Source organism: Dermacentor variabilis, chromosome 9, assembly GCF_050947875.1.
Source record: "Dermacentor variabilis isolate Ectoservices chromosome 9, ASM5094787v1, whole genome shotgun sequence".
In the NCBI taxonomy this organism is placed as follows: domain Eukaryota; kingdom Metazoa; phylum Arthropoda; class Arachnida; order Ixodida; family Ixodidae; genus Dermacentor; species Dermacentor variabilis.
The window spans coordinates 153,554,865-153,577,860 of NC_134576.1; the positions used below are offsets into that span (position 1 = coordinate 153,554,865).

At 48.6% G+C, this 22,996-nt stretch overlaps 1 protein-coding gene across 3 annotated transcripts in view; it reads left to right on the plus strand.

The window, feature by feature from the left end:
- Nucleotides 1–22,996, plus strand: part of LOC142557849 (stromal membrane-associated protein 1) — a 159,606-nt gene that overhangs the window by 53,809 nt on the left and 82,801 nt on the right. For all 3 annotated transcript variants that reach the window (XM_075670051.1, XM_075670050.1, XM_075670052.1), the window contains exon 7: nt 15,506–15,766. In XM_075670051.1, coding sequence (XP_075526166.1) covers nt 15,506–15,766 — 261 coding nt within the window. The remainder of the gene's footprint in view (nt 1–15,505; nt 15,767–22,996) is intronic.

A 22,996-nucleotide genomic window follows, 5' to 3' on the forward strand; every position in this document is an offset into this window, starting at 1 on the left:
CTAATCGAGCATGTTTCACTAATATTGCCACATGAGGCAGGAATAATCGGCCAAAAAAGAAACACCATATCCAGTGCTGATGCACTGGATACAGAACTATGCACGATGTAGAATGCGTTGATACGAATGCATGATACACTGCCAACACCACACTCTCCAGTTATAACCTGCAAAATCAGGCGGCATGCACTGGGAGATTTCGGAGGCCGGTACCAACTGAGTTTCTTGCTACTGAGGAGGACACTGCTCTGCTTCGATGCGTCGCACGGCACATGATTTGAGAGGTGTGCTTGCAAGGAACAGCACGTAATTCAGCCCTTTAACCATATGCAACCACAGCAGTTTCCATTCCTGGAATCAACATTCCTTTGTGGCAGCAGTGAAATTTTATGTTGAAATCATGTAAAAACATATGTAAATCGCGTATAACAACACTTCGTTATACTGAGGTTCAAAATACATTATGTCTATGGACCAGGTATAAAAAGTTAAATCCTTTGTTATAGTGCAGTTCATTATGTCGAGGTTTAACTGTATAAAGGCATACTTATGGCATGCCCCTTTCTTGTTCTTACTGAAATTTCGCAGCAAAGTTGCATTTTTTAAATATTCCTAATTCAGTGAAGCACTCAATGTTTGTCTTTTCGGCACACACACAAACCATTGTAAGGGCACCCAGCCATTGCAGAAGTGAGGTTGTGTGGAGACGTAGAGTTCCACTGCCTGTCAAGTTCAAGCCAGGTAAACGATTCCAATTGTTTTATTGAATGATGCAGACCTTGAGAAATGCAGTCTGGGTGAAGACAGAGTAGCAATAACTGATAAATATATTAAAATTAATAAAAGCAAAAGCATGGGTCATTGCACGTCGGCACACACACAAACCGCAGGCTATGCACAAATGCGCATCAAGCACTTGTGAGATTTCTGTACGCAATGTCGACAGGCCTGCAAACTGACATGCTATACACATCGCACTAAATAATTTAGCTTGTGTTGTCACGTATCCTGAAAAGGAACTGGTGGCATATATTGAGAGCAGTAGGCTCCTGAAAAACACATCAGTGGAACCTGGCTGCAGAGCGAGGTGGGTAGCATGAACACTTCTTTCTTCTAGTCCTTGCCTGCCTTTCACTGTGCCCGCTACTGCAGGTGGCATTTTCTCCCTTCCTCGGAGAGAGCATTGGCTCAATGGTTCAGAAATGGTGTAAGAAGGAGAAAAAAACATCTTCAAGGTAGATGCTTACACATATACCACAGCTACAGCTATAGGAAAGTCGAAAGTACAGCAGAGGCATTATAATGTCTTGCATCTATGTGCTGCTGCTGAACATTGTGTATCTGTGTGAGCTGGCGAGCTTCCTCAGCACAGTCAGGAAATTCTTTAGCATCAGTAGTTAGGTGGCTGGTGTCTCTCTGTAAGTTCATTGGACTGTGGATGGTAAGCAGTCTTTCAATGCCTGGCATTGCTCAGTTGAAAATGTTCGTCGATGAGCTGTGCTGGGAATGCCGTCCCTCTGTCTGTGATTATGGTGGAAGTGGCACCATGATGCAGTACGATGCGACAGAAGGAATTGCACTACCGCGGAAGCCGTGGTTTGCAGGAGCGCTCCTGTCTTGGTCGGCGAACGTCTCTACGACAGCCACTAGAGTCATGCGGCCCCCACTTAGCTGCCTCCAGGACGTTTGTTAATAAAACAGAGGCAGCCTCACCCTTCTCCTTTTGCAATAATACCCCCTCCCTTTACACCGCAGCGCCCTTGGTGCATTCTAATTTAGAATAAACGTGGTTTCCTTCATTCCTGTCTTGGTATAACAGGTTAAATAGTCTCGATGATCACACGTTTGTTGCCATTGGTTGATAGAAGAAAAGCCCTGAATGTCCATGCCAACTTGGTCGAATGGCTTATGAGGTGGTTCATTGGGTAACAACAACAGAGTCGGCTTTGAAATAGTGTTTGATGCCTGTCTAAAGCCCGGGCCAGTAATACATTGCCTGCAATCTGGCAAATATTTGTGAGGAGTGCAAGGGGTCATATGTGGGCACGTCATGGCAAGTGAAAAGAACATTGTCTCTCAAGTCATTTGGAACCATCACAAAGTAGACTTGGTCATTCAAACAGGGCTTTTCTTATACAGCACATTGTCTCGTAGACAAAAGGACGTCAACACGCGATATAGGTAGCATATTATGGTTGTTGGGTGATTGATGATAGGTCGAAAATCGGCATGGTCACACTGCCTTCTGATCAAGTCCAGTGCGGTAATGGCACCCAGGAAGCCATAATTTTCCTCTGACTCACAACTGACAGATGTGGTGGGTGCACATGACAGTGTATCGGCGACTTAGTGCTTGCAACCAGATTTATAAACGATAGTGATGTTAAATTCCTGTAGCTGCACGCTTCACCGTGCTGGTCATCCTGAAGGGTTACGAATGTTAGCCAACGAATATAGAGAGAGCATGGTGGCCTATCACCACTTTGAAGGGATGACCAAGAGATAAGGGTGAAACTTTGTGATCACCCACGTGGCCGTAAGACAATCTTCTGGGGTGGAGTAGTTCACCCCGGTGCATGATAGTAAGCGGCTGGAATAAACTATTACTCTTTCAATGCCTTCTTGACATTGAACGAGTACTGCACCAGGACTGGTGTTACTGGCATCAGAATGCACTTTGGTGTCAGCCTTGTCGTCAAAATGTGCAAGGAGGGGTGCTGACTGTATGCATTGTCGTAGTTCACCGAAGGCTGCCTGTTGCTCATTCATCCAGGGAAATGGCATGTCATTCCTTGTAAGGCGAGCCAGGGGTTCCACTATCTTTGAAAAGTTTTCACTGAAATGACATTAATGCGCACGCAAGCCCAGGAAATGCCGCATGGCCTTCTTGTTGGCAGGAAGAGGAAATGCTGCTACAGCGGCAAGCTTGTTGGTATCGGGTCAGACTCCTCTGGCGCTTATGACATGTCTGAAAAACTCAAGCTCCTAGAGCATAGCCAAAGTGTTACTTAATTGAGAGATCAGCCGATCAGAGTGCTTCTAGCAAATTCCGCAGCTGACAAATATGTTGCTCAGAACTTTCAGAAAAGAACTACTACGTCATTAAGATACACAAGACAAGTCTACCAGTTCAGTCCAGCAGCAACAGTGTCCATCATTCGCTGGAAAGTTGCTGGGGCTGAACATAAACTGAAAGGAAGCACTGGAAATTCGTAGTGGCTTTCGGGAGTCACAAAGGCAGTTTTTTTTCATGGTCTCATTCGTCTACCTTGATCTGCCAGTACCCGCTTTTCAAATCGGGTAACAAACGATACTGGACACACCGCATTTTATCAACCGGAGATTGTGGTGACACGGCATGCGAGCGTGTCGCGTTGCGTGTCGGAAGGAACAGTCGACGAGCCGCGCTCCAGGTGACGAAAAGGAAAAGCCCCCCGTTTATTGTGCTGGCCGATAATATACATTCTGGGGACGTCACGTGTCACAAGTAGCTTGGCACTCGCAGTGGTTGTCCAGCTATCTGTCGTGACGTTACACGCCGCACACAGGCAGGCGATAACAGCACATCCCTCTTTTTCAAGGACAGGAACATTCGCACATACATGGTAGGGAATATGTTATACCAGGAAAAAAAAAACAGAGCAGCAAACCACTCAAAGTCACGTCGTATGGATTTCTTCACCACACAAGAACATTCGAAAATACAAGACAGAGAACATATATTGTACTAGAAAAACACTGAACACTAAACACCAAAGCACTACTCATCAAAGCCCAGTCGGATGGGTTTCTTCACCAGTCTACCAAACCGTGTTACAGTGGGAGTGGGGTCACCACTGGCCACCGCGCGAGTTGGAGGCCCCGCTGAATCTGTTGCAGTCGCGCCATCTGGGCTATGAGCCAATTGTGCTGCGCTCGGCTGCTCCGCGGTTTCTGGAAATTCGTAAGTTTCCATGTGCGCCCCTTCTTTTGGGAGACGGTTAAGCATTCTCCTGTTTCGGCGGAGGCAAACGCCGTCGTCTGTTCGCACTACATATGACCGCGGTTTCGGTGCTCGTGCGAGGACTGTGGCCTTGGATTGCATGTCTGTCACCCAGACCAAGTCACCTGCTTTTAGCTCGGGAAGCCGTCTGGCCCGATGGCGTCGGTTGTAGTAGCGGCATTGCCGCCGTCTCACCGTCTGGTCTCTGGCCACGACTTTCGGGCCGCTTTTTCCCGGATTTCGATGACATGGTAGCATTGGGACTCTTGTCCTCAGTCGCCTACCCATAAGTATTTCCGCAGGACTGACCCCAAGAATGCCGGGCGTCGCCCTGTAAGCCAACAATGCCAGATAAGGGTCTTTAGACTTTAGAAGAAGGTGCTTAACCGTCTGAACCATTCGCTCTACTTCCCCGTTGCCCTGCGGGTGCCTCGGACTCACGGTGACATGGCGAAACCCGTATGACATAGCGAACTGTTCAAACTCAGTTGCCACGAACTGAGGACCGTTGTCGGTCACCACGCACTCAGGGATTCCACGCCTAGAAAAAATACTTTTCAGTCTATCAATGACCGTTCCCGACTTTGTGGAAGGAAGAATGGCTACCTCAGGGTAACGTGAAAGATAATCCACGGCGACAAGATATGCCTGGCCGTTGCTTACGCACAGATCTACTCCCACTCTCTCCCAAAGAAACGATGGTGTTGCGGTTGCTATCATGGGCTCGGCTAGTTGCTGGGCATGTCGTGCGCAAACAGTGCACTGATTCACGAACTGTGCCAGATCGGTGCTCAATCCTGGCCACCAGACAGAACCTTTAGCAATATTACGAAAACGCACGATACCCTGGTGCCCATCATGTAGTCTACACAGCACTTCCGTTCTTAGAGAGACTGTGGGATTACAAGCCTTGTTCCTTTCAACAAGAGACCATCAGTTATGCTAAGGCATGCTCTATCTTGCCAGTAAGGCATGAGGAAAGAAGGAACATTCGCTTTCAACAAGAGACCATCAGTTATGCTAAGGCATGCTCTATCTTGCCAGTAAGGCATGAGGAAAGAAGGAACATTCGGTTTCCTTGGCCAATTGGTTTTACACAGTCTGCGCAAGTGTTTGCAAACGGGATCATTAATTTGACATTCTCTCACTCTGGATAAAAAATTGTCCCCCGTTTCCAAGCCAAGCAAACACGCCTTAGAGTACGCTGTGATATCTGACACACTCAAGCCTTTTTCAGAATCGCTGCCTGCTACAGGGGATCGCGAGAGGGTGTCGACCGTGACTAGTGATTTGCCGGGAACGTACTGGACCGTGAAAAGATAGCGCATAAGGCGTAGCCGGAAGCGTTGAATTCGAGGGGGCATATCATCAATGGCCATCTGGCCCAGTAAAGACACTAAAGGCTTGTGATCAGTTTCAAAGGTAACGTTTAGGCCACGGATGTACTCGTCAAATCTTTCGGCTGCCCACGTGAGCGCTAGCGCTTCTTTTTCTATCTGGGAGTATCGCCGTTCTGTGTTCGTGAGAGAACGAGACGCGAAAGCTATTGGTCTACGGTGACCGTTTTTCTGCATTTGAAAAAGAACAGCTCCCAGTCCGAAAGAGGATGCGTCCGCTGAAAGGATGGTAGGAAGCGTTGCATCGTACATGGCCATACACTGCGCAGAACAAATGAGCTCCTTTAGCTCGTTCAGCGCTTTTGCTTGGTCACACCCCCAGACCCATTCGCTATCTTTGTGCTAAAGAGCACGCATCGGAGCGGTAGTTTGCGCCAGGTGAGGCAAAAAGCGACCTAGGTGATTGGCCATGCCGAGCAAGCTTCTCAGTTCGGTGACATTTTTCGGTGCGTTTAGATTCTTAATAGCGCTGACCTTCGCTGGATCAGGCTCAATTCCGTTCTCATTCAGAATATGGCCCAGAAATCCCAGTTTATTAACGCCAAACAGGCACTTTTCTTTGTTCAGAGTCACGTTTGCGCTAGCTAGGCGTGACATAACATCAGCTAAACGTTCGTCATGCTGGGCTTTCGTATTACCGAACACTAAAATGTCATCCATGACGTTGACAACGCCTGGCAGGCCACATAGGATTTCTGACATCCTTTTCTGGAAATACTCCGGAGCGGACGTAATTCCGAACGGTAGTCGGGTAAAACAGTACCTCCCGAATGGAGTCAAGAATGTAGTTAGTTCTTCAGAGTCCCTACTTAGTCGGACTTGATGGAACCCCGAGAAGGCGTCAAGCTTCGAAAACCATTTCGCACCCGCCAGAGAGCCTAATGCTTGTTCGACCGTAGGTAGCGTGAAGCGTTCACGAACGACGCACTTATTTAACCTTGTGAGGTCGACGCATACTCTCAGTTCCCCCGACTGTTTAGTTACCAGGACTATTCCTGCGCACCAATCCGTGGGGCCGTCTACCTTTCTAATTATTCCCATGCGCACGAGTCTCTCGATTTCCTGCTTTAGCCTTTCCATGAGCGGAATTGGCACTCGCCGCGGAGCAGTTATGGCATGTGGAATTGCGCCCGGTTGTAGCCTGATTGTGTATTCGCCTGGAATAGTGCCTAGACTACGACTCATGCGCGGAAAAAGTGTCTCATACCGTTGCTTGTCTGCAGTTAGCGAGTCGGCAAATTTAACGATACCTAAAGCCTCTAAGGCTGGCAGCCCGAGAAGTACGTCGCGAAGAGGGCTAACGACATAGCACGTTTGTCGGACAGTCCTCTGTTTCCACGCAATCTCTGCGACAAATTTGCCTAGAACATTGAGCTTGTTCCCGCCAGCCCCCTGTAGCACCTCGTCTGCGTTATCCAGGTGGGTGGGCAATCCTGGAAATGTAGAAGGTAGAACCGACACTTCTGCACCCGAATCAACTTTAGCAAAGATAGGCACAGAGTTTATCAGAACCTGCACATAGCGCGCTTTCCCGGCCGCGTCAATCGCGCCAATGAAAGTTTCCCCGGTACCATGTTCGACAGCCGAGACGCGTACCTTTCTTTGCGCTGACCCAACTTTCTTAAGGCAGGCTTTCGCAAAATGTCCTTTGTTACCACAGTAGTGGCACTTGGAAGCTTTGGCTGGGCACGTCGACCTCGGGTGCGCGTCGCCGACGCAGTAGGGGCACCGTCCCTCTTTGTGCTGCGGGCGTTTCTGGTGGCCTACGGCGTCCACGATGGCACCTTGGTCCTGAAGTTCTGGCGGGGTCCCGATGTGGGCACCCTCCGGTCGAAGGCTCTGCTGCTGCTGACGCACGGTTTCCTTGAGGCGAGCCTTGGCCAGCGCCGTAGCCAATGTCGGCTGCGGATCCATCTGCAAGGCCTCGGATAGTTGCATGTCCCGGAGCCCGACGACAAACCTGTCCCGGATGAGTCTCTTCTTCATATCCCCAAAGGCGCAGCGGTCTGCCAGCACGTGAAGTGCGGTTGCGAACTGATCCACCGACTCTTCTGGTCGTTGCTGGCGTCTGTGAAAGCAGGCACTTTCATAAACAATGTTCCGCTCTTTGACGAAATGACTGTCGAACCTCTGCTTGACGACATCGTAACTTTTTGCTTCATCGTCGGTCAGCTCAAATGTAGCAAAGACTTCGCGGGCTTGGCGTCCCATTGTGTAAAGTAGCGTGCGCACCTGGGTCTCTCCCGAACGTTCGTTGAGAGCTGTGGCGAAGCGGTACTCATCGAAGTGGTCGATACACGCCGGCCACTCTGACGTTTTGTCAAAGTCCAGCGGTGGTGGCTGCTGGAGCCCGGGGATTACCGTTGCGGGCTTGTTTGCCATTTTCTGGAAATGCCACCGTCCACAGCCTCAGCGAGATAGTTGACCACCGCCCACTTCTGACACCATGTGGTGACACGGCATGCGAGCGTGTCGCGTTGCGTGTCGGAAGGAACAGTCGACGAGCCGCGCTCCAGGTGACGAAAAGGAAAAGTCCCCCGTTTATTGTGCTGGCCGATAATATACATTCTGGGGACGTAACGTGTCACAAGTAGCTTGGCACTTGCAGTGGTTGTCCAGCTATCTGTCGTGACATTACACGCCGCACACAGGCAGGCGATAACAGCACAGAGATGACTGTGAGCTGTTGGAAGATTCAATAATGCCGTTCTAAGCATCTATTGTACTTGCATACAAATTGCTTCGAATTTTTTTGACGACACGTGGTAGGGCTGCTGGCGTATTGGGCCTCCTTGTATTGGGCATGCATCGTCACACGTGATGATCCTGTGTCTTGTAATTGAAACGGGCCATACCTTAGACAAACTTGCGAAGCACGCCTGAGATTCAAACAAGAGCTTGCGCAGTGCTGCCTGGTTGTCTTTCGATAGCTCGTAATAATCTCGATGTTGCCCATTGACTTGTCACCCCACTGCTTTTGGGTCAAAACATTCAGCCACATTCTCTTTTTCGTCTCCAAACACTATTGAAGTACCACTGGAAATGTGTCGATGCTTGTTACTAAAATTGTTGACAAGCAGTTGAGATCGGCCATCAAAAAGCTGTAGGACACTCCTAGCCATACAAACACCTTGCGTCAGTAGATGTGACTTGTTACTTTCTGTGACCACTTCACTTTTACACATTCCACTGCAGGTCCCTTCGACTAGGAGACTAGGAAGCATTTCAATTCTGGCAGAAAGACGAGACACGTCGTCATATCGCTTGCAGTCATGCCGTTGATTGCTTGGTCAGCTGAGAAGGTGATTACACCTCCTTGCAGGTCAATAATAGTGCTGTATTCCTGCAGAAAGTCAACGCTCAGAATGACGTTGTGGGAACATTCACGTAGGACAAGGCAGATCGCTATGAATGTCAATCCTCGAATTTGAACTCTTGTCGTGGGGGTTCCCAGTGGGGTGACGACGTGACGACCAGTGGTCTGAATCTGTGAGCCATGCCATTTAGAAACGTTGCCATCTTCCTGCTTAAGATAGAATAGTTTGCTCCGGGACCTACTAAAGCGCCTACTGCATGACCGTCGATCACCACCGGTATGTCAAGCAAAAGTCGTTCATTTTATTCAGCTGCAGTTGATGTCGGATTCCTACTCTTTCTTGTTCTTGTCGATTTGGGGACTTCAGCACGTCTACTGCCAGTGGGCTCACCCCCCAAAATAGCTGTAGTTAGTTTTCCCGATGGGGACTTCGTGATCATGCGCTCAATTATCGCTGGAGCAGTGATGATCACCTTGACAACGGTGAGCGTGACTGCCGCCTGGTAGGCAGTGGCATGAACTGTTGGACCAGATAGTCTTCATTGTCCCGAGCTTGTTGGCCAAGTCGGGGTGGTGGCGAATACGCAAAAAAGCCCTCAAACCGCGGGGTTGGTATGGGTACTGGCAGTACAGGTGATTTGCCTCACCACAGTGAATGCACCAGGGATTACCAAATTTCTGGAGACCATGGCCCAAGAAGCGGTGTTCCCGGCTTCCTCGAGTGGCCCATGCACCGGTTGGACCCTCGAGCCGAGCCTAGACCCGTGATTGGCGCACACACACACAGGGTCGAGGCGGAACCTCCCCCCCCCTCCCTCTTTCCACCTTGCTGATCGCACCGCGCGTGTGTCCCACTGGTTTGACGGACGGCTGCAGATTCCAGTAGCAGGCGCAGGTGAGCGCGCATCCGTCTTTTCGGCCGAGTTACGGCTCTCTCTAAAGGTGCAGCGGTGGCGTAGAGGTAGAACACCCGCCTCGCGTGCAAGAGGTCCGTGGTTCGAATCCCGGTGCCGGCAATTTTCCACCGGATTAAAAAAAAAAAATACAATCCGCGTGTTGATAAAATTGCACAAACAGGCCTGGAGTGTGGCCTGATCCCGGTGACCAGAACCGGTAACGCACTCCCTCACCAGAGCAGGATTGGCCACCCTGGTGCAGTACTTGGCCACAACCTCCTATGAACACAACAATCAAACCCCGGCCCTCAGTCCCCAGCAGCTGCGAAGCAACTGACCACGGCGGCGGTCAGACCTGCGACGCAGCAGAGGGTGCTAAGAATCACTGGCTCCGGACAGGCCGCCATTGGAATATGAACCTGGCAACGTTTAACGCTAGAACGTTATCTAGTGAGGCGAGTCTAGCAGTGCTATTGGAGGAATTAGAGGGCAGTAAATGGGATATAATAGGGCTCAGTGAAGTTAGAAGGCCAAAAGAAGCATATACAGTGCTAAATAGCGGGCACGTCCTGTGCTACCGGGGCTTAGCGGAGAGAAGAGAACTAGGAGTCGGATTCCTGGTTAATAAGAATATAGCTGGTAACATACAGGAATTCTATAGCATTAACGAGAGGGTGGCAGGTCTTGTTGTGAAACTTAATAAGAGGTACGAAATGAAGATTGTACAGGTCTACGCCCCTACATCCAGTCATGATGACCAGGAAGTCGAAAGCTTCTATGAAGACGTGGAATCGGCGATGGGCAGAGTGAAAACTAAATACACTATACTAATGGGCGACTTTAATGCCAAGGTAGGCAAGAAGCAGGCTGGAGACAAGGCAGTGGGTGAATATGGCATAGGCACTAGGAATAGCAGGGGAGAGTTATTAGTAGAAGTAGAGTTTGCGGAACAGAATAATATGATGATAATGAATACCTTCTTCCACAAGCGGGATAGCCGAAAGTGGACGTGGAGGAGCCCGAACGGCGAGACTAGAAATTAAATAGACTTCATACTCTGCGCTAACCCTGGCATCATACAAGATGTGGACGTGCTCGGCAAGGTGTGCTGCAGTGACCACAGGATGGTAAGAACTCGAATTAGCCTACACCTGAGGAGGGAACGGAAGAAACTGGTACATAAGAAGTCGATCAATGAGTTAGCGGTAAGAGGGAAAATAGAGGAATTCCATATCAAGCTACAGAACAGGTATTCAGCTTTAACTCAGGAAGATGGCCTTAGTGTTGAAGCAATGAACGACAATCTTGTGGGCATCATTAAGGAGTGTGCAATGGAAGTCGGTGGTAACTCCGTTAGGCAGGATACCAGCAAACTATCGCAGGAGACGAAAGATCTGATCAAGAAACGCCAATGTATGAAAGCATCTAACCCTACAGCTAGAATAGAACTTGCAGAACTTTCGAAGTTAATCAACAAGCGTAAGACAGCTGACATAAGGAAGTATAATATGGATAGAATTGAACATGCTCTCAGGAACGGAGGAAGCCTAAAAACAGTGATGAAGAAACTAGGAATTGGCAAGAATCAGATGTATGCGTTAAGAGACAAAGCCGGCAATATCATTACTAATATGGATGAGATAGTTCAAGTGGCTGAGGAGTTCTATAGAGATTTATACAGTACCAGTGGCATCCACGACGATGATGGAAGAGAAAATAGTCTAGAGGAATTCGAAATCCTGAAGGTAACGCCGGAAGAAGTAAAGAAAGCCTTAGGAGATATGCAAAGGGGGAAGGCAGCTGGGGAGGATCAGGTAACAGCAGATTAGTTGAAGGATGGTGGACAGATTGTTCTAGAGAAACTGGCCACCCTGTATACGCAATGCCTCATGACCTCGAGCGTTCCGGAATCTTGGAAGAACGCTAACATAATCCTAATGCATAAGAAAGGGGACGCCAAATACTTGAAAAATTATAGACCGATCAGCTTACTGTCCGTTGCCTACAAAATATTTACTAAGGTAATTGCAAATAGAATCAGGAACACCTTAGACTTCTGTCAACCAAAGGACCAGGCAGGATTCCGTAAAGGCTACTCAACAATAGACCATATTCACACTATCAATCAAGTGATAGAGAAATGTGCAGAATATAACCAACCCTTATATATAGCTTTCATTGATTACGAGAAAGCGTTTGATTCAGTCGAAACCTCAGCAGTCATGGAGGCATTACGGAATCAGGGTGTAGATGAGCCATATGTAAAAATACTGGAAGATATCTATAGCGGCTCCACAGCCACCATAGTCCTCCATAAAGCAAGCAACAAAATCCCAATAAAGAAAGGCGTCAGGCAGGGAGATACGATATCTCCAATGCTATTCACAGCGTGTTTACAGGAGGTATTCAGAGACCTGGATTGGGAAGAATTGGGGATAAAAGTTAATGGAGAATACCTTAGTAACTTGCGATTCGCTGATGATATTGCCTTGCTTAGTAACTCAGGGGACCAATTGCAATGCATGCTCACTGACCTGGAGAGGCAAAGCAGAAGAGTGGGTCTAAATATTAATCTGCAGAAAACTAAAGTAATGCTTAACAGTCTTCTCGGGAGAGAACAGCAATTTACAATAGGCAGCGAGGCACTGGAAGTCGTAAGGGAATACATTTACTTAGGGCAGGTAGTGACGGCGGATCCGGATCATGAGACGGAAATAATCAGAAGAATAAGAATGGGCTGGGTTGCGTTTGGCAGGCATTCCCAAATCATGAACAGCAGGTTGCCATTATCCCTCAAGAGAAAAGTATATAATAGCTGTGTCTTACCAGTACTCACCTACGGGGCAGAAACCTGGAGGCTTACTAAAAGGGTTCTACTCAAATTGAGGACGACACAACGAGCTATGGAAAGAAGAATGATAGGTGTAACGTTAAGGGATAAGAAAAGAGCAGATTGGGTGAGGGAACAAACGTGAGTTAATGACATCTTAGTTGAAATCAAGAAAAAGAAATGGGCATGGGCAGGACATGTAATGAGGAGGGAAGATAACCGATGGTCATTAAGGGTTACGGACTGGATCCCAAGGGAAGGGAAGCGTAGCAGGGGGCGGCAGAAAGTTAGGTGGGCGGATGAGATTAAGAAGTTTGCAGGGACGGCATGGCCACAATTAGTACATGACCGGGGTTGTTGAAGTATGGGAGAGGCCTTTGCCCTGCAGTGGGCGTAACCAGGCTGATGATGATGATGATGAGTGAATGCACTGAGGACGGCGTTGCGGTGCACGCCAAACATCCGACTTGCGAGGAGACATGCTTTGATCACTGGCGTAATGTACCGGTTGCTCCGGCTGAAGCACAAGCGCGGGAGCAGCATGGGGAAACACTGGAGGCGTGCGTTGTTCTTCGATGTACTGTACTGATTAGGCTAGTGAAAGTGCAACTGGGTCAGTGGCATGAACAAACAGCGGGGGAGATGAAGTCGGATGTCTCAAAGCTTCTGCGTAGGTCACAGGGCAGCATTCAGTCATTGCAGGCACGGTGTTAGCAAAAAGAAAGAGGTGGACTGGAGCACATGCTGCACTTTACCTTTTATTACATTCTCAATGGAGCTTACCATAGCTTGTAGCATGCTGGAAAGCTTCTGTATCTCTTTGCACACAACAGTGCGAATGAGTTCTTGAAGGTTGTCATAGTTGCTTCCAATGGCCGTGAAAATGGCAGTAGTGGTTTCATGTTCACTTGCCACTCGTAAAAGCTTGATCGATGCTGAAGCATCGTCTCCGTATTTACAGCCTCGGATAAAAATTCAGCGACAGTCTTCGGAGGGCTCTGCACAAGGCCAGTGAAGAGCTGCTCCTTCATTCACATCAGGTGACTCAACTTGTCCTCGTTCATTCGTGGGTCTGCTTTATAGGGGTATTACTCAAGTTCGCGCGTGCGCACCTGACCCTTCTCTGGATCGTACAGCGCCGGCGGAGCGGCAGTCGCTCGCTAGCACTTTTGCAGCAGCCCTAACAGTCAGAGCTGTGACCCCTAACCCGCGGTTCGCAGTGAGTTGCGACCACGGCGGGTTCAGGCCAGGGGGGACAGGGTGAGTCTCGACCTAACGTGTTTATACACCTTAGAGTACAAGTATACCAACTGACGACAACAGCAACCACACATACAAATACAACACAAAACAAAACCACAGCGGCGGAGCGTTCCGCACGTCTGGGGCGAAATAAACCGCACAATGTGGGAACCACAAAAGAGGCTGATAAGAGTTCAGCTCACCCAGAGTGGATCCGCGCTCGGGCCCTGGGGTGGTCAGTCGCTCACAAAGGCCGGGCGCAGCAGGGGGGACGGCGTGCGGCGGTCTCAGCGGCTGAATTAAGATGCGGCCAGTCGCAAGCTCCTCAGCCAAAAGACCACGGTGCATCGGGGGAATAGCGCTTCTCCCCGAGCGGCGGAGAGGGAGTCTCCCCAGTTCCAAGAAAGGGAAAGGGGTGCCTTGGGCTACGGCGTCGCGGCCAGGCGCGAAAAGCAGCGGGAGCGGCGAACGTGCCCTCTCCCAGTCGCTCTCCGCGAGCGAGCACGTGATTATAACCGCGTGGCCGCTCCGGAGATATCGGGATGTGCCTGCGAACCCCGCAGCTTGTCTGAAGAGGCGCGTCATATCTTTGACGAATGCGGTAATACTTTCACTGGGAAGCTGGACGTCTGCGTGGATCGCTTGTTCCGCTCATTCACGGCGGTCAGCACTGGTGCAGGTGCCCAGTAGCCGATGGCGGAACTCTCCCCACGTCAGTTGCTCCTCACAGTTTTGAAACCACATATGCGCACCGCCCTCCAGGCTTTTAACCCCTTAACTGTCAATGACTGGTCAACTTCTGATAATGTGTGCCTTTTGGTGCCGATGATGATTTAATCATCATAAAATTCCCCATATTTTTTTACTATTCAATGCAATTAAATTCAGTAATGCTTTGACGCTGTAGAAATATGCTCAAAAGGGTCTTATTAACAGTGTTTTTTAAATTGTATTTATTCACTAGGCAGTCAAAAACATCAATTTTGAAATTGGGCCCACAAGCACTTGGTTTTAAAATGTGGCAGGAAGAACCCAGTGATTGTGGACACTTCAGAAGAGCTCACTATTACTGGTGTGCTATTTGATGGTGTAGTGAAACTAGTTAGGCCTGTTGCTGGGAGAGGGCTTTTGTCATGCAGTGAACTTAAAATAGGCTGATAGTGATGAAGCTGAGATAGGACCATGTGAAGAAGGGGGAGCGATGTAGGGAAGCAGGCCTTGTGGAACCATAGATTGTCAGTATAAGCAGATGGGCAATCATACTCGCTCCCCATATTGTGCAGGCTTATGTACTCACTCAATATCATGTACACTGATTCTCGTCCACTCAGTCACTGACTTTCGTTCGTGCTCACATTAACCGGCACTCGCTCATTTTCATACTCGCATCCACTCGAACTCACCGGCCCAAACCCTTCATCACTCAGTAAGGCTCTGTTACAAGCCTGTGAAGTGAGCATGGGATGTGTACAAGTTGATGTACTCGTGAGTGAGTATGCCGACTTAAGCTGGGAGCCACATGAAAGCTTGTTGGGTTTCTTAGGCCACAGTTCAGGAACCCCTGGGTTAGTTTGTTTCCCAAGTGAAGCAGTGCAAAGCTTTAATGTCCAAATTCATTGGTATCCTTTAGTTAAACTTGCCTTGTTAAATGAACCTTCGGTTAAATCTTGAATTGGTCTTCATAAGGAGCAGTAACATGGATTTGTCTCCACTTTGTTATGCAGCTAATGTATGTGACTGTATGTGCTTATGTAACTCTGATCATAACCCACTAAACGAGATGTGCTCAAAATGTTGCTTAAGTTGTCTGCCTGACAGCAGTGCTGGTCTCAAATGGCGCAGATATTGATTCATCTGGAAGCGCTGCTTGTGGACCACAGGCAGAAGAAGATCCATTTGACGAGTTCTTAAGTGCTGCCCCCGTTGCCACCGCTGTTCCGGCATCGGACCCCTGTGCTGAGGAGAAGGCCTTCTTCAGCCAGACTGCAGAGCGGCGCAACGTACTCACCAAGGAGTCAATCCTGTCCCTCTACAGCGCCTCACAGCCTCCAGCCTTCACTGCACCTGCTGCCGGAATGTCCATGCAGGCTGTCTACACACCTGGTAAGCAAGCGCGCCCTCTTGAGCTGTGTTCGCATTGGCGCTCTCGTCGTACGCGACAAAATGTTCATTGCCGCCTGTCAACTCTCAGGAGGAGATGCACTTTGCGTACACGGAAGCTCACAAAATCACTTCTCACAGGAATAAACCACCCAGGAATAAACCGCGCAACGGTTTCTGCAATAATAAAGTTTCTCCTCCTCCTCCTCCTCCAAATTCATGGTTAGTGCTAGAGTGCAGTAGAACCTCTTTCATACTTTTTGAAAAAAAAAAAAAATGCGAGAAAAAAACTTTACCAACCGGGACAACGTAAGACCTAAAGTCACTAAAGATAGGCGGACTCAACTGGAGTTGATGTAATGCAAAGCATGGCACAAATTGTTGCAGCAGAACATGCTGACACGCTGGTGGGGCCAACCTGGTGGGGTTCCCATCGCCCAAGATATGCATTGTCATTTTTGCAGCTAGTTATCACTTGGGCCCTATATAAGACTGTAACAGGAAACCAGAACAAAATCAAGCTGGTGGGTGACACAGGAATATGATGCCACCAGAGGGAAACATGGCATTCAATTAATGCTGCCTGCAGCAGGGAACAGCTCCACATCCGGATTATCGCCTATTAAAAGCGGGCAGCATGCTTCCAACGGCACTAGGCCACACTCGATATGAAAGAGATAGGTGATAAGGTGTATGTGTTTATTGGTATAGGGTTAGTGGCAATAGATGTGAATGCGACATACGATGACCTACTAGCAAATTCACTAATACAAGAAAAGGAAATTGAGTGCGTGCTGGCATTTTCACATGACACGGGCAGTTGACTAATGCCTGGAAGCTGCCATAGTGGGCGCCTGCTGCTCTCGATTGCACATGCGTCATTGTTCCTCTTGTTCACATGGGATCTAGCTGCCAGAAAACATATCATACAATCAGAGTTTAGCAATTTAGTGAACATTGCTGATCACATTTTCCGGGAACAAATTGACTGGTAGTGTAGTGGGTAATATGCATGTGGCGCTGTGCGGACTGCCACCGCTGTGGTGCGAGACCCGAGCTCGGGCTGCTGATGCAAAGCGCTTGGACTCGTCATCAAGAGCTACTTGTGATACCGCAAACGAGCTGCAATAAACCCCTTTTAATTTTGTGGAGGTGCTGGGTAACCTTGGAAACTGGAACTCCGAAGCCGGACACTACCAACTGCTGTGACCATGCCTGACGAAACCACCCAGGAAGATGCACCACAACCACCGGCGGTCATCGTTTCTGGTGTGTTGCGCCAGTGTGATCCTACCATCTTTAGTGGCACTGATGTTCATGACGTGGAGGATTGGTTGTCATCTTACGAACGGGTGAGCCAGCATAACAAGTGGGATGATGCCACCAAGTTGCACAACGTGCTGTTTTACTTGACCGGCATCGCGAACCTCTGGTTCCGAAACCACAAACACGATTTCACAACATGGAGCGCGTTCAAGACAAGTTTCGCAGAAGTGTTCGGGCGCCCCGCTGTGCGCAAGCTTCGCGCAGAACAACGCTTACGGGGGCGTGTGCAACATCCCGGTGAAACTTTCACAAGTTATATCGAAGATGTCATTGACCTGTGTAAATGCGTGAATTCATCAATGGCAGAACAATACAAGATAAAACACATTATGAAAGGCATTGACGAGGATGCCTTTCAAATGTTGTTAGCGAAGGATCCGCGTATCGTGGGGCCAAAGTTATCAATTTGTGCCAAAGTTTTGACGAGCTACGGAAACAACGCATCTTAGCTTGGCGCCCACCGGCTACGGAAGATTCGTTAGCAGCGTTGGTTATTAGCGACAACCACACAACTTTCCTGACGCAAATAAAAGAATTTGTGGGTGAGGAGGTCGCGCGACAGCTCTTGATTTTGCCGACCACAGCGAAGCTTTCTCAATACTTGGCTCCAGTGATCTGACAGATAATTGGAGAGCAAGTGATCGAAACTCTTCCACCTCCGTGTCACCCGGCTCCCGTGGCCGCGCCTCTGACGTATGCTGAAGCCGTTGTACGGGCACCTCATCTGCCGGGGTTCTCTCCTCCGCCTTCAGTGCCTCGCCCGCCGGTGTTCTCTCCTCCACCTTCGTCTCGCCAGCCGGCGGCTACTTTTTTCAGTGCACAGCAGCAGGGTACAAATCCTTGGCGCACTGCTGACAACCGCCCAATATGCTACGCCTGTGGTGCCCTAGGACATGTAGCACGCTTCTGCCGCCGGCGCATGCCGGCCTTCGTGGGCACCCTGCGACCACCCAGCTTCAGCTTCCGGCCATTCCGCATGCCTCAACAGCCGCCACTGGAAGTCTACGCTGCTGATGACATACTAGCACCGCAGTCACAGCTCTATGGCACTCGTCGCTCGCCTTCCCCTCACCGGTGCTCTCACTCACTCATGCAGCGTGGGCCCAGTGCCAGTACTACTGAAGCGAAAAACTGATTTCCGCAGTTCCTGAGGCACGAACTGCGTCATCATCGGAACATCAAAGTCCATTTTTCCCCCACTAACTATATTGAAGTGTCCGTTGATGGCATCAAATCTCTTGGGCTCGTCGATACAGGTGCTGCTGTATGCGTGATTAGTGAGAAGCTTTGTCGTGCATTACGGAAAGTGACCATGATGCCTTCGGTACTATTGCTTAGAACAGCCATTGCACAACAAGTTCAGCCAGTCGCTATGTGCACTGCCAGGGTGCTGATTCGAGACATTTTGTATTCGATTGACTTCTTTGTGCTAACTTGTTGCTCCCGCGATGTGATTCTCGGGTGGGATTTTCTGTCGCGCCATCATGCCGTCATTGATTGTGCATGTGCTGAGGTTCAGTTCTCCATTTTGTGCGATTCGCCATCTCACGACTTTCAAGTTCATGATGTTAGCAGGAGCTGTGTAGCTTCAGATACTGACCTTCCTTCTCACAGTGCTGTATTAGTCCCTTTTTCATGTGCATCACTTGCCGAAGCAACAATCATGTGTACACCCGCTGCCATCTTCAGTCACTGCCAGCCTATATTGTTGCCTTTCGCCCTCCTCATGGCTCACCATGGTGCTGCAGAAATGCTAATTTCTAAACCAAATTCGTACACTTTGACTTTGCACTATGGCGAGACTATTGGCAACATCCAGACTGTGGACGCTGACGTTAATGTGCATTTCCCTGTTGCCAACGACATGGATAAACCAGGGTGTCTACCAACCGGGAAAACTGGGAGAACCCGGAATTTTCAGGGATTTTGAGTAGTCTGGAAAAATTCAAGGAAAGCTCAGGGAATTTGTGCCTCTATCAGGGAAAATTAGCTGTGATTGTATTGAAAGGGTCGAAAGTCGCGGTAATGCTGGCTTGAGCAACAGACAGGAATCGTAATGAATCGTCTTTGATGCCCTGTCGTTGGCTGGAGGAGTTGCCAGTGTATAGTCAACGACCGACTTTCCGGATGCCCGATAATTTGGATGGCTTCGCGGCACAATCACGTACCCCATAGAGTCAATATATAAGAATGTCTCAAATTTCTGACACAAGAAACATTCCCCGTCCGATTTTCTTGACCTCTTGCCGTGACCGCAGGTCTGAAACGACATTAATCAGTCACCACCGCTGCCGTTTTGATTACCTCGCCACCTCGAGCCTGCACTCTCGCACGCAGATACGCTGGCAGCCGTAGCCACCACCGCGGCAGCGTTAGGCCCACCTGCTTCTACGTTCGCTATTAAGCTTCTTGCCATGTGTTGCCGTGTTTTTTATTGAAAAAATTTGCCGCTGTCAGCAATGGCACCGACTCCGCTTTGTGGTCCTCACGATTGTCTTAGAAGCTTGGAAAACTTGGCGCATTGCATAATGCGGGTTCCCGAAAGTCAGCTTCGCCTCAGTACAGGAATGTTATTTGGTGAAACCCGCCGTGGTTGTTGCTCAGTGGCTATGGAGTTGGGCTGCTGAGCACGAGGTCGCGGGATCGAATCCAGGCCACGGCGGCCGCATTTCGATGGGGGCGAAATGCGAAAACACCCGTGTGCTTAGGTTTAGGCGCACGTTAAAGAACCCCAGGTGGTCAAAATTTCCGGAGTCCTCCACTACGGCGTGCCTCATAATCAGAAAGTGGTTTTGGCAGGTAAAACCCCAAATATTATTGTTATTTGGTGAAGCATACTCAAAAGTATTGCAGTGAAGCATAACAAGCGTTGGAAGGGGCTATTGCCACGGGACACAGTATGTATTCCTTAATTATACACGCGCGCACCCGGTATCTCTTGTGACAGCACGACTACCGATATGCCTAATACCTACACGCCTTCAGAGCGTTTTCGAATGTGCCTGTGGCGGTTTGAGCCCTTAAGGGCAGTAAATGACATGCATTTATTTTTTCCAACTGGCCGATTTTCGGAGATTTTCCCAACCCCTAGGGAGTTTTGAAAACTCTGACATGGACTGCGCAACTGATCAAGATTCTTCAAATGGTCCGTGGGGAGAACGAGTGGCGGGAGGAGGACAAGAACAGAAAGGACCTACGCATTGAGGAATGAACGGGAAAGGAAGCGTGCTGCCGCCGTTTTGAAGGAGCTTGAGCTCAAAAAACATTGTTGGCTGATGCCGAGATGCAGGTGTCCCTCATCAAAATTAAAATAAACTCTTTAAAGCAGTGAAACACAACTCTAAGGCGTCGTGCGTGGGCTGAGAGTATGTCAGGACAGTTGAGGTTGACTTACGAGCTGTAGAGAGAGCATCGAAATTCTGAAAAAGTTCGGGCCTCATACCACTGAGCTCGCTATCAGTGATAGAAATGGCTCATATTCGAAAATATTAGCTTCTGTATACATCTCCCTTTCATTCGTATTTGAGAATGTCCGACTCGATTTCCAATTTTTTTCGAAGACATTTTATTTGCTGCACATTTTACTAACCTCTCCCTTCTATTCTCTTTTTGAATTACATAAACACTTCTCCTTAGTATTCAAATTCGATTAAATCGTTTTTTTATATGTTTACTAGAGAGTGACAGCATCGGGCGATATGGTTTCAACCCGTCTTGACATAAAACTTGGTTCTGCATCACTCAGGGCATTTTGCAAAGGTACTCAGGGAAAACCTAAAAAACTAAGGTAATTTGGAAATGTCAACTTGGTAGACACCAGGGTGTCTACCAAGCGGGAATAAATACTCAGGGAAAACTCGGGGAATTTGGGCTTCTATCAGGGAAAATTAGCTGTAATTTTATTGAAAGGGAACGAAAGTCGTGTTAACGCTGGCTCCAGTAACAGAGGAATCGCAACGAATCGTCATTGACACCGTGTCATCGGCACGAGGTATTTCCAGAGCAGTTAACGACCGATTTTCCAGACGCCCGGTTTTTCGGACATGCCCGATAATTCGCACGGCTTCGCGGCACCACCAAGTACTCCATATAGTCAATGCATATTGCCCTGACTGCAGTTCTGAAATGGCATTAATCAAAGCCACCACCGCCGCCTCGAACCGGCACTCTCGCACGCAGATACGCTGGCAGCCGTAGCCACCACTGCGGCAGCGTTAGGCCTAGCTGCTTCTACGTTCGCTATTAAGCTTCTTGCCATGTGTTGCCGTGTTTTTGATTGAAAGAATTTGCCGCTGTCAGCAATGGCACCGACTCCGCCTTTGTAATCCGCGCGATTGGCTTCGAAGCTCGTAAAGCACTGCGCGTTGCGTAATGCGTCTCCGAAAGTTAGCTTCGCCCCAGTACAGCAGTGTGACGCGGTGAAGCTTAACAAGCGTAGGAAGGGGCAATTGTCATTGGACACAGTATGCATTCCTTAATTATACACGCGTGCATCCCCGTCTCCTGTCACAGTACGAACACCGATATGCCTAATAAGTGTACTGGCAGGCCTTAAGAGCTTTTTCGAATGTGCCTGTGGCAATTTTAGCCCTTAAGGGCAGTTAAAGACATTCATTTCTTTCGGACTGCCCAATTTTTCGAATGTTTTTGCGGCCCCTAGGGAATCCGGAAAATCGAACGTTGACTGTACAACTGACAAAGAGGATGCTTCAAACGATCCATGGGCTGAATGCGTGGCAGGAGGAGGATGAGAACAGAGAGGACCGACGCACTGAGGAAGTAACGGGAAAGGAAGCGTACCGCCACCTCTTTGAAGGAGCTTGAGCTCAAAAAAGAAAGTGTTGGCTGACGCCAAGATGCAGGTGTCCCTCATCCAAACCAAAATAAACTCTTTAAAGCAGTGAAAGCCAACACTGAGGTGTTGTGTATGGGCTGAGAGTATGTCAGGACAGTTGACGTTGACTTCCCAGCTGCTGAGAGAGAATCTTAGTTGTGACGAAGTTCAGGCCTCATACCGATGAGCTTGCTATCAGTTGATAGAAATAGCTCATATTCGAAAATATTTACTTCTGTATGCATCTTCGTATTTGAATATGTTCGACTCAATTTGGAATGCATTTTACCATTTTTTTCACTGTGCATTTTACTAATACCTTCTTTCTGTTTTCTTTTTAAATAACATAGATATTACTCCTTACTATTCAAACTGGATTAATTTTTTTTTTTTTGTTTCAACATGTCTACTAGAGAGTGACAGCATCAGGCAGCATAGTGTCAGCCTGTCTTGACATAAAACAAAGTTCTGGCTAATTCAGGGAATTTTGCAAAGGTGCTCAGGGAAAACCTGGAAAACTCGGGGAATTTGGAAATGTCAACTTGGTAGACACCCTGGTTAAACATCCTTTTTGATGATTTTGTTCAGGTGGTGATAATTTGCACAAAGTGCCACGTTCCATACTTCTTTTTTGACAGGTAAGTTGGGAGAAGCCCAAGGTCTACAGGAAAGCTCAATAATGTCCTTTGCAAGCATCTTTTTTCTTTATTTTGGATAACTGCTTGTTCCGATGCGGAAACACGATATGGACATTGGTGAATAGAGTTCGCATCGCCAGTATTTATGCGACGGTTCACGACCCTTCACAAGGCCCCATAGCAAAGTTTGATTATATGCTGGAAATTGTTACGTGTCCTCTAGGGAGCATTCTGCCGCAAAAATTTTTCAAATCGGCTCATTAATAGCCGACATAAAAATATTTCAGTGCCACGAACCCATGATTTCAGAAGGAGAGCTCCACTGCATAGTGAGACTCTCTCCCCAATCGCCCCATCTAGCCTCTACAAGCGAAATTCCTTCCCTGCATTCTCCCATACCTGACCTCGAGGACTGCGTGACACATACAGCAAGGG